General features: G+C 46.5%; 1 protein-coding gene across 1 annotated transcript; it reads left to right on the top strand.

The window, feature by feature from the left end:
- Window positions 1-27: 27 nt before the first annotated feature.
- Window positions 28-12,399, top strand: man2b1 (mannosidase, alpha, class 2B, member 1). The gene is made up of 23 exons (XM_030352680.1): window positions 28-180; window positions 509-611; window positions 1,214-1,387; window positions 3,220-3,413; window positions 3,676-3,808; window positions 4,195-4,340; window positions 4,868-5,067; window positions 5,390-5,510; window positions 5,801-5,879; window positions 6,284-6,393; window positions 6,915-7,022; window positions 7,221-7,337; window positions 7,553-7,735; window positions 7,903-8,000; window positions 8,165-8,285; window positions 8,595-8,713; window positions 9,573-9,674; window positions 9,805-9,892; window positions 10,166-10,246; window positions 10,459-10,683; window positions 10,910-11,059; window positions 11,297-11,399; window positions 11,825-12,399. The coding sequence occupies exons 1-23, from the start codon at window positions 37-39 to the stop codon at window positions 11,929-11,931; spliced, it is 3,006 nt and encodes a 1,001-aa protein (XP_030208540.1). The 5' UTR covers window positions 28-36; the 3' UTR covers window positions 11,932-12,399.
- The last annotated feature ends 35 nt before the right edge of the window (window positions 12,400-12,434 follow it).

Here is a 12,434-nt window from a genome sequence, read left to right as displayed (position 1 = left end):
GGTTTTTTGTCACGTGACCCTGCTCGACATAAACACATGTCACATGATCGCTGCCTTTATTCCAACATGGTGGCCCTGTCGCCTGTGCTGGTGCTGACATATCTCTCCTACTTTCACTCTGCAGTTTTAAGCTTCCCCCTCGATCAGCAGTCCCACGACACCTCCTCCTGCGGATACAAGGTAAGTGAAAAAGCAATGCTTATCTATTTTTGGGTTTACAGTATTTGGAAAACGGCAGTGTCTCTACTGTTATATCGCTGCTATTGGAAAGTTTAACTTCCGTTTCACAGTGCTGACTTTTGTTATTGCTGTTGGTGAAGTGCTGACTGCAACCTCAGGAGCATGCACACAAAGATGATAGCCGCAAAAGGGACAAAATCTGCTTGCTTTCGCACTAAAATGTGCTTTTACAGCAGTAATCATCAGTCGGTACACTGCAACTAATGTATACTCTTCTCTCAATGTGTGTGTGTATTTGTGTGCGTGTATATCTGTGTTTGTGTGGTAGTCATGCCACGCGACAGTGCCCAACATGCTCAATGTCCACCTGGTGCCACACACCCACGATGACGTGGGCTGGCTGAAGACTGTTGACCAGTACTTCTATGGAGGTCAGTCTCCCTGATTTAGGCTGTTTTTATTCTGGTCACAGGATATCACACCTCTTCCTTTTCGGCGAGCAGAAAACTTTCTCCTTCACTTCCACTTCCTTTACTGTGATATGATCTCTTACTTGACAACTTGCTGTGTCTACAAAACCACACACTAAAATAACCCCATAATCACATTTGAGACGTTTTTGACTTGGCAATACATAGTGCTGACAAACAGCTTTCATACTCAATGTTAAGCAGCCGTTAAAGAAGCAGGCATTGGGATTGAATACTTTTAAAATGTGCAATTTGTAACTTGAATGCTTTACCTGGAACTTTTACGTTGTAACATGTATCAATAATCACAAGCTTTTACTGCCAACATTCTCAAGCTGACTGTTGTGTCATGTGAAGGACTCGTAAATGAGCTTGTGCACGTCTCGTAAATGAGCTTGTGAACGTTTCCTCTCTTAATCGGTGTTCCCTCTGATGACTGTAAACCGATATCTGCTCTTCAACTGTGTGTGTGTGTGTGTGTGTGTGTGTGTGTGTGTGTGTGTGTGTGTGTGTGTGTGTGTGTGTGTGTGTGTGTGTGTGTGTGTGTGTGTGTGTGTGTGCAGGTCGTAATGACATCCAGCATGCGGGGGTCCAGTACATCCTGGACTCTGTGGTGGGGCAGCTGCTGCAGAACCCTGAGCGCCGCTTCATCTACGTGGAGACGGCCTTCTTCTACCGCTGGTGGAAGAACCAGCCGCCCAGCATGCAGAAGGCAGTCAGACAACTTGTTGACCAAGGTCTGCTCGTCAGTCAGTCAGCCAGACAGTCAGTCAGTCACTCACTCACAGTCTCCCATTCAGTCTCTCACTCTTGAATGAAAAATGTTGATCTAAAAAAGTTATAGTCTCAGACTTCAATATAACAGAATAATACTTTTTAACATTGTTAAACAACATAACATTCATCCAAAAATTAGAACAAGAAAAACGTATGCAAAATTTTACTGTGGGCTTTTGGATAAGTCTCTCTATCATACTCGCACTCTTATGCATTCATGCGGTGGTTTGATACGATGAGGTAGCACCTTAGATGAGAGGTCGGCCTGCGTCTCTCCAAGAGCTCCGCAAGGAGGAGTCCAAAGCATGGGCAAGGACTTCTTATACAGTTGTCAGGTCTCAGGAAGCTGAGAACAGCTCAGCTCCACAATAAAACTAAAGCATTGGTTAACCAGATAATAGTCAAAATAGATGGAAACCCTCATGTGTGTATCAGAGGGAGACATAGCCGTGCTTTCTGAGTTGGAGCCAGCCCCAGGGGGTCAAGGCAATACCAATAAATGTTAGACACACTGTTAGGGAAACAGAGTGTGATAATGACATTTTCTCATAACAGGACTATCCAAGAGTCATTAGCATAGTATACAGAACAAGGTTAACAATAAGGCAATATGCACCATGCACACACAAACTGAAAGCTCAACACTTTAATTTCTCAAAGTCCAAAAGGTAAAATCCACTGGTCCATTGATGTGCCGTCTAGTTGCATAGTCTAACTTTACATTAAGTCCTTCTCTCAGTCATTTCATGAAAGGCTGTGGTCAGCCATATTGGTATTCTGATCGAATTTTGACACCATAGCATAAGCACCAAGTGTAAGCGGAACCGGTTATTTAAGGTCGATCTGATCACAACCCCATGGATCGTGTTTCCACCTCAACCACTGGTACAACCACACTGTGCAACGACAAGATACGTCGTACTCGATAAGACCCATGGGAAATACAGGACTCACACAGTAGTACAGTAGTATGTGAAATGTATCTATTTATTTAATTAAATGATATTTGTTAAGCCCTTTCTCACAGGTAAAGCCTAAAAAAAACCTTTTTTTCAAAAACCGTTGAGGTTGACATTATTGGAGGTATATACTACATGAATAAAACTTATGTGATCAACCATTATACACAAGTGTCTAAAGTGGCCAGTATATTTAAAAATGTTCATAGAAATAATAGAACGCAATGCAATAAAACGCTCTCCTTGAATTTAATAGTGCCCTGAAGACATTTGCTGCGTTTAATTGACTCCTGCTACAGCACACGCGGCAGCCGTTAAAAAAGTGCTAAACTTTACAAGTTCCTTCCCATGGCACCTCGTTACGGTACTGGAGCATGTGATGTCACAACCCCTTCGACCAATCACCTCGCATTATGGCTTGGCAGCTGCTCAGTAGGTGATGAATGGTTCCAAGTTGGTTCCCGGTTGTCCTTGGGCAATTGCACCAGACCCTGCGGTGAATGAGTGAATGCAAGGGTGTACAGTATGAATGAGTGAATTAATGTACTTTGGAGTGCGGGAATGTGAGACTTGAAATCTGTCTCTCTCCCCCAACGCTCTCTGTCTCTTGCTCTTCCTCATCCACTCACTCTCTTTCAGGAGTCTCTCTCGGTTAAATTACAATCAAAAGAGCTGTAGACGCATGTAAAACAAACATTTTAATCTGAAACAATGGAAAAATAAACAATGTCGACTTGGAAAGTGTAATATGAAATTAATTGGAATATAAAATAGTAATATAACACCAAAGCGCTCTCTCTCTCTCTCCCTCTCCCTCCCTCTCCCTCTCCCAGGCCGGCTGGAGTTTGTGAACGGCGGGTGGTGTATGAGTGATGAGGCCACCACCCACTACAGTGCCGTCATCGACCAGATGACCCTCGGCCTGCGCTTCCTCAATGACACCTTCGGGCCGTGTGGACGCCCCCGCGTAGCCTGGCACATCGACCCCTTCGGACACGCCCGCGAGCACGCCTCCATGTTCGCTCAGGTGGGCAGGGCGGCCTGGGGGATCTGCCACCACAGTGGCAGTGCGCCCTGGGATTTAAGGATTGATTAATCAGAAAAGGGCAGACATCTTCTTTCGTCTAGTAGGTTCAAACAAAAGTAGAGATTAATAATAGACTATAAAATAAATACAATATCAAATAGAATAGAAAATCAAATCGTGTGTGTGTGTGTGTGAGATATCAGATTACCATGTTGTGCTTTGGTAGTAGGATGATTCCCTGCTCCTGTGTGTTTGGTTCCAGATGGGCTACGATGGCTTCTTCTTCGGTCGGCTGGACTACCAGGACCGGACCAACCGGATCAGGACCCTGGAGCAGGAGCTGCTGTGGAGGGCCTCTGAGAGCCTCGAGCCTCCATATGCAGACCTCTTCACTGGTACACAAACACAGCCAGGCGAAACACACACGCACTCAGTGCCGGCTGCCACCAATACTACTATCATCTCCATTTAGCAGACCTCTCCTCCTGGCATTACTCATAAGATTGAATTGCTCCTTCATGGCCTGTATCCATAAAGTTCTCTGTAATTCGATTTGGACAGAAGCATTAACAAGCTAATTGCACAATGGGGAAACTAGTTTGCACTTTTGGAGTCTGTTCTTGAAGTGAATTCAGATGAAGGGGTACATGGGTGTTACTTAGAAGTGCTTCTTGCACAAGGCTGGCTACAGGTTAGCCTGTGGACATTTGGGGATCCCACCCGATACCGTACCTTTTGTGTGTGTGTGTGAACCGGTTCCCGTGGTCTTGGGTGTCTCCAGGTATCTTACCCAACGGCTACAACCCACCGAAGGGCTTCTGCTGGGACCAGTCCTGTGACGACGCCCCCATCATGGACGACCCAGACCTGGAGGACTACAACGTCGACGACGTCGTACAACGCTTCGCGGCGGCGGCCAACAGTCAGGTCAGGCAGACACACTCACTGACTCACTCACTCACTCACTCACTCTCAAACACAGTTTAGATGGTTGGCTCTCTCAGTAAAACCGATGTGTACTATTTTGTGATCATGTGAGTCATTCATATATGTGTTTGAGGGGGAGGGGGGGGGGGGGGGGTTGTTATGGCTTAGTTCACAACAAAAATCAGGGAAGATGCATAAATGTATGAATCATAAGAAAATGCATCTGAAACGTAGAAAACGGATATGTTCAATTATACGAAATGAAACAAAAACAAACAGTTGACCAAGTATCCTGTTGGCCTCTTCCTGCCGTGTTGTGCCTACATTTGTCTAATTCGAAAGAGGTCACCTGACCGGGGGCCGACCCCACTTCCTGTTAGCCGTGCCGCTGTCCACTGCGTGGCGCAATGTCGAATACATTCCCCCAAAATGTAATATTGGCTCTACGGAGGAGCAGGTTAGGACCTTGTGCTCTTGGTAGTCTACGGGCAAACGGCTGATGTCTATATCCCTTCTCCCCCCGCCAGGCCATGGCGTACAAGACCAAGCACATCATCATGACCATGGGCTCGGACTTCCAGTACGAGAACGCCAACCTGTGGTACAAGAACCTGGACAAGCTGATCCGCTACGTCAACACGCGGCAGGCCAACGGCAGCCAGATCAACGTGCTCTACTCCACCCCCTCCTGCTACCTGCAGGAACTGCACCGCGCCAACCTCACCTGGTAGGATGCACGTCCCCTACTCCGACCCTAGCCCCGCCCCCCTGACCTGGGAGGATAAACACGCCCCCTAACCCGACCCTAGCCCCACCCCCTGACCTGGGAGGATAAACACGCCCCCTAACCCGACCCTAGCACCACCTTATCACCTGGTAGAAGGAAAAAAAAAAATAGGAAACAATTGCAGATGTGCAACAAATGCGTAATACAGTATGAATATAAACAAGATGTGCTTGGTGAAATGAACAAAAAGGTATCCCATTAAATCCCCATTGCTCTACCAACGGGTGCGTCTCCTCCATCCTCCCATATCCACCCCCACCAGGACGCTGAAGACAGACGACTTCTTCCCATACGCTGACGACGCCCACAACTTCTGGACGGGGTACTTCACCAGCCGTCCCGCCCTCAAGCGCTACGAGAGGGTCAGCAACGGCCGTCTGCAGGTAGACCCCCCCCCCCCCCACCCCCCACCCCCCAGTGTCTTAGTACCAAGTCTTTCCCTCATCCATTCACCCATTCTTTCGATACATTCATGCATTCATCTTTTGCATGAACTTTTGCTGTGTGTATTGTGTGGTAGTAAGATAAAAATTGATTTGTGCTGTTACAGCAGGTATCAGCACTTAGTACACTGCAAGTCGTGTGGATACACTAATCTGTGTGTGTGTGTGTGTGTGTGTGTGTGTGTGTGTGTGTGTGTGTGTGTGTGTGTGCGTGTGCGTGTGTTTGTTAGACTTGTAACCAGCTGGAGGTGCTCGGGGGGCCGTCCTCCAGGAAGGGGCCCTTCGGGGCCGGCGACAGCGAGACCCTGAGTAGGTTACACAATTCTAAATCCTTATCCCTTCCCACCCTCTTTTCCTCCATCTCTCCCTTTCTCTCGGTCCGTTTCCCTCTTATTGCCCTCTCTTTCTCCCGCCATCACTCCCTCCTGTAATGCTGTGTTCTGCAGCCAGGGGGCGCTAATCTGTTGGACCCTCCCCAGGTTGCTGAAGGAAATGTGTTTAAAAAAGAATGATGCAAATGGATTATCATCCCTTACTGGTATTTTCCGAACAAATGAGTCCTTCAGTGATTAAATAATAAAGCATTTTACGAGTTATACAATTGTACAATAATTAGACATTATATGAGGATTTTTGTACCTAGTCTTAGCCTAATAGGAGGAACAGCTGTGTTAATTGCTCCTGAAGGCGGTACTGTTGGTTGTGATTGGCAGGAGAGGCGATGGCAGTGGCCCAGCATCACGACGCTGTGTCTGGGACAGAGAAGCAGCATGTTGCCAACGACTATGCCAGGAGGCTCGCCAATGGCTGGCAGCACTGTCAGGTACTGTATTCCCACCTCCAGCACGAGGTGTGTGACTATACATTGGTATATAAAATGCATTTTTATCATAATTAGTCTCAGTTCAAGTTTTGAAGTAAAGACATAAGTATTAAACTGTTTTAGTTTTGAAACTACCTTTTCCATTTCGGCCAGGCAGTGATCAAATAAAAAAATTGGACAAGAAAGACATAATCTTTGTTGGTTTGGTATCGCTCCCTGCATATATTTTAAATGTATATTGGTTCACACAACTGCAATTTTCCACCTCCTGTTCAACTTTTTTTATATGTATATTTTACTATTTCACTTCAACGTTACCGCCTAGTGATGTATAAACCAAGAAGGATTAACCAATGTTTATGCAACAACAACCGTAACACAAAAAACCTCCATCTCTCAATGGAAGATTGTCTCATTATCAGGATTCAGTACGTTCAGTACGCTGTAAAACTATGTACCGATCCATAAGATGAGTGACGGGTGTTTAGTGCTGTATGTCTGACGGCTGGTGTCTCTGTCAGGTGGTGGTCAGTAACTCTCTGGCTGCACTCAGCGGATCGTCTGCGGGTCGTATTTACTGTGACAACCTCAACGTCAGCGCTTGCCCTCTCACTGAGGCCAGCAAGAAGGTGACAGACATCCATGCACACTCATGCACACACGCACGCCCGCACAGGTGGCATGCACGGACACACAAGCAGAAACAAATACACAATCCAATACATAAGGAGACGCACATCTGAAATGGAATATTCGATTCTTTACATCTTATTCTATTTTTGGTTTTAGTTGTGTTATCTCGTTCTCTGTGCCTGTCTCTCTCTCAGTTCTCTGTGAATGTCTACAACTCCCTCGCTCGCCCAGTGGTGTGGCCGGTCAGACTTCCAGTCAACGCCTCAGCGTACACCGTGTTGGACGCCACCGGTACACCGGTAGACTGCCAGGTCAGTGTGTGTTTCAGACCACAGCTTGTTAATTATCTGCCAACATATGCTCGTTATCGCTGTCTACAGATGGCCCTGAAATAGAAAACAACCAATGCTTTGTGCAATTTAGTTAAAAAGAAAGATGAAAAAAATCAAACCTATGGAAGCAAATCATAGTATAGGACAGCCAAGAAATGATCTTCAATGCACCCCTAATGTTGATAATCTGGCAGGTGGTCCCCATGTCCGAAGCCACCCAGCAGGTGAGGAAGGATCGGGGGTATGCGGTCAACGAGCTGGTGTTCCAGGCCCAGGCCCCTCCGCTGGGCTACAGCACCTACTCCGTGTCCGTGCTTCAGAATGGGCCTCCTTCGGCCTCCGTGAAGTCTGGGCCTCCAGCAGCCATCCAAAACAAAGTCAGCCTGCCTCCTTATCTTCAAAATTGTGATAACATCTAAAAATAAATAAAAAAATTGCATAATCGTGAAGTGAAAGGAAGAGCTAAGCTGTAAAAACAAAAATCTGGATAGAAGAATATTTTTTTAATCGTGTGTGTGTGTGTGTGTGTGTGTGTGTGTGTCAGTTTGTGCGAGCAACCTTTGACCCTGCCACAGGCCTACTGGACAGCCTCACCAACCTGGAGACCCAGCAGACCATAAGGCTGACCCAGAACTTCTACTGGTTAGTACCTCTCTGCTGAATATATTTCTAATATACAAGTGTATGTAAACCGGTATATCAGCCAACTGTGTTTCTGTCTTGTCTTTAAAGTTCAATAATCACACAGCACGGGTTCTTTGTTAGATGAAGTGTCCAAAAGGATCAACTCTGTCCGTCTGTCTCAGGTACAACGCCAGTGATGGTAAAAGCTCCATCAGCGACCAGGCCTCTGGCGCCTACATCTTCAGACCAAACTCCTCCTCGCCCTTCATTATAAGCTGCACGGCTGAGACTGAGAGCATCCAGGTGGAGCTCCATAACACCACAACAACCAAGCTGTCCCTTCTCCAGACCTCCACCTCCTAAACTTGCATCACTCAATCCCATTGACTTCCACTCAAACACACATTCAGACACATTAAACATCTACAATTAAAAATAGGTGAAATATATAGTTCCTTCCTATTCCCCTTTTTAAATTTGTTTATCTCTCTCTACCTTTTAATCCCTGAAACTCTTCATCTTTCTCCCCCTCTCTCTTTTCTCCATCTCTTTCATGATCTCTTTCTCTCTCTCCCCCTCCCTCCCTCGGCCCCTCTCTCTCTCCTTCCCCAGACACCGGAGCTTCAGGAGGTGAGGCAGCAGTTCGGACCATGGGTATCCCAGGTGATCCGTCTCCATAGCAACAGCAAGGCCTTGGAAATGGAATGGACAGTTGGACCCGTGCCCATAGCGTGAGTCACTGCTGGCGGTGGGCGGGGCTAATGGCTTTTCAATCGGGGCGGAGCTATCGATCTCCGCTTTACGTTCGAAAACAAAGACTTGGTTGAAGGTCGTACAAATAGTTTGTTTTTGTTAAGAACTGTTACTATAAAGTTGTGCTCTTGGGGCTGGATGAGATGCAGTTGGCTGAATTCTAAAAGGTATCAATAGTGAGAGCATTGAGCTGCTAAACGGGCGGGGTTCATTACATACCTGGATGATGGGTAATCTAGGTAAATTGTGCTTGGTAATAGTAGTTAAGTGAAGAAAGTTAGTTCCTTGGTTAGACATCCAACCTTTTTGATGGATGTTTTGAATGATGGTGAAAATAGCCCCATCCCTTGTTACATTGATCATATGACATAACCACCGTCTCTGCAGAGAACATTCTGGTAGGAAGCAGTCCTTGCAGGAGTTTCACTTTTATTAGAAGTTTAGACATGCACACATGAGCGCACACGCACACAAACACACCTACTGTTATGTAAGCATGCGTGTCTTGTGAAGAGGGTCAGGTGTGCAGAGACAAAACACTCCCACACACTGCTGCTGTGTCTAAAGAATTCCTCTAGTCGCACACCGGAACTTTCTCTTCCGCTCGATGGATCTATAGGACAGATATAAGGATAGAAAGCACATGTTTTTACAATCTTTCATTCTAGTTATCCATGGCGACCTGATGTATACCTGCATATTGTCATGCACGCACACACTTACGCAATCACAACTCTGATCACCCTGATCACTCATATTTGGAATCTCCGTCCCTGTCATGATTGATCACGATCAATAACCGTTACTAATGTATCCGTCACCCCCATGGCTCCCCAGGGACGGCCTGGGGAAGGAGGTGATCACCCGTCTGGACAGCAGCATCGCCTCCTCCGGGGTCTTCTACACGGACTCCAACGGCCGAGAGGTCCTCAGGAGGAAGTGAGTGGTCGTCCACCAAGGTGCCCGATCCGCCACGCTACCATTCACCAGCCCTCAGTCGTTTAGCTGGAGCTTTTCTCGACTCTTTAGTCTTTTAGCAAACGCTTGAGGTAACTTCCTGGTCCCACAGGAAGGACTTCCGGCCCACTTGGGACCTGAGGCAGACGGAGCCGGTGGCTGGGAACTACTACCCCATCAACTCCAGGGCCTACATCAAGGTGCCTGCTCCCCCCCCCCCTCCCACACAAACACACACCAATGCTGTAAAACACCTGTTTAACATTTAAAAACCCTGTTTCCATTCTTATCACTGAAATACATGGCTTAAAAACCGTGCTTGAAAGTTGAACAATGCAGTGAATGTTTCTGTCGTAGCAGCATTCTTTAACACACGTGTGTGTGTGTGTGTGTGTGTGTGTGTGTGTGTGTGTGTGTGTGTGTGTGTGTGTGTGTGTGTGTGTGTGTGTGTGTGTGTGTGTGTGTGTGTGTAGGATGATAAAGACCAGCTGACTGTAGTGACGGACCGCTCTCAGGGTGGAAGCAGCATCCACGATGGATCTCTGGAGATCATGGTAACTAACACACAGACAGCCCTACCTACCTGTCTGACTTTGTTTCCAGGTGTGTTTGTGTGCAAACAACTTGGACAAACATGCAAATGCTCACATAAACACACACATAACCACGCCGATACAGGCGCGCCTTTTTGTGGCGTTCGCATTTGTGTGAGTGCAAAACTATTCACACAAACTAACTCCGCCTCCACTCTCCCCCACCCCCCCAGCTCCACCGGCGGTTGCTCCATGACGACTGGCGCGGCGTCGGCGAACCCCTCAACGAGATGTCCGGGGTGTTCCCTCTGGGCCTGGTGGTCCGAGGCCGCCTCCTCCTCTCCCTGACTCCGCCCGCCCTCGCGGCCGACGCCCACCGGCCCCTGGCCCAGGAGAACGTGCTGCAGCCCCTGCTGTCCTTCACCGAGGGGGGACCCCCGCCTGGATCTCTGCTGGAGGTGTGTGCCCTTGTGGGGGTGGGGGGGTTCTCTAGGCTATCTGTGCTTTAGTTGAATCCTGTTGGTCCCTCCAGTAAAATATCTCCTTCTGTTTGTAGTTGACAATGGATTTAAATAGAAAATGTCCATTTAAATACTAGTTGGATTGCCTAAAATGTTATTATAAACCCAGGACTGTGCATGAAACCATTTAAAGTGTTTCTAAGCGCTCCAATTGGTGTTTTAGTTCTCAGGTCTCCAGGCTGCACTGCCCCCTGCAGTCCACCTATTGACACTGAGCCAGTGGGGGCAGGACTCCCTGCTGATCAGACTGGAGCACCAGTTCCAGACTAAGGAGAGCAAGGAGCACTCAGTACCCTTTACTGTTAACCTGCAGGTATATACACAGTACACACACATCTGTACCTGGGAACCTCTAGGCACACACATTCACACCCTCTTTCCCAGTCAGTCTATTATTAATTTATTTATGGTTTATTTGATAGGGAAAGATAGTGTACGTAGACCAACTGATAACAGCTATCCAATGCAAGGATCATAGTGCTTAAAGCGGTTGCTAATTTGCAACATCTGCCCCTAGTATTAATCTCTATCAACGTCTTTCTCACTGTAGAAATTATTCTCCACGCTGAAAGTGGTGGGAGTGTCCGAGCTGAACCTGTCAGCCAATCAGTGGATAGATGAGATGAAACGTCTGGACTGGAGGCCAAAGATGGGTATGTAACACACTGTGGATATTACATAAACATTAAATAACTCGGGCTGACTATTTTGTATTTGTTATAAAGCAGGCGCTAGTGTTTGTTTCGCTATGCTGCTGGAAGTCAAGCTCTCCTTGTTTACTGTAATAATAATGAATAGAAAATAAGAGATTAAGAAATGTTCAGTGTACCGAACTGTTTTACCTAGAAATAGCTACCGTAGAATACGATGTTAATGCATTTCATCTTTAGAGCCCTTCTTTTTAGCGAGGCATTGGAACACTTTTGATGCAGAATCTGCATATTTAGTCGCCTGGAAGCTTCTCTTCAACTTACCATAAAAAAAACAAATCTATCATAGTAAGACACATCTGTAATAATGTTAGTATAACAACATTCTATATCAATGTAATTAACCGTTTTCATGGGTTGGATCACAGCCGCGAAGCCCCTGCGGAAGCCCCTGGGAGACCCCTCTATGTGGGAGGTAATCCTGACCCCCATGCAGATCCGGACCTTCATCCTCAGAGTCGCACCCCGCCGATAGCCAACGCCCCCGACGATGCATGACCTGCCAATCACCACTGCCTTTTAGATAAACATTGAGTCAAATCAACCTGATAGGGTGATTTGACAGTCCATCACCATGTGTAGGATCCCTGATGAGATCCGTGACTTTTTTATGAAATCACTTTTTTACTTTATTGATGATATGTAGAGGGAGATCAAGTTTGATTATGTTCCTGTTGCACTGAAATCTGAACACTTGACCGGTAACTATCTCTTGTTCTCGTAAACCAAAAAGGAACATTAACTTGGAATGAATATTCAAATCATGTCATTTTGTCCATAGAAGTGTTTAGAGAAACACTCAGACAGACAACCTTATCAGTATTTCAATGCCAACAGTGTGACCAAATGCTGTAGGATCATCTCATCCATCATATGTACCTAATATATATATCATTTCCGATTTTAAATCAACATGACTGAATATATCTCTTGTATTTCCTTTTTCAATGCCCTGTTTCTGAGTTCAGTATGGGAACA

The sequence above is a fragment of the Gadus morhua genome, chromosome 3, assembly GCF_902167405.1.
Source record: "Gadus morhua chromosome 3, gadMor3.0, whole genome shotgun sequence".
Classification (NCBI taxonomy): domain Eukaryota; kingdom Metazoa; phylum Chordata; class Actinopteri; order Gadiformes; family Gadidae; genus Gadus; species Gadus morhua.
This window is presented reverse-complemented; position numbering and strand designations above follow the sequence as displayed.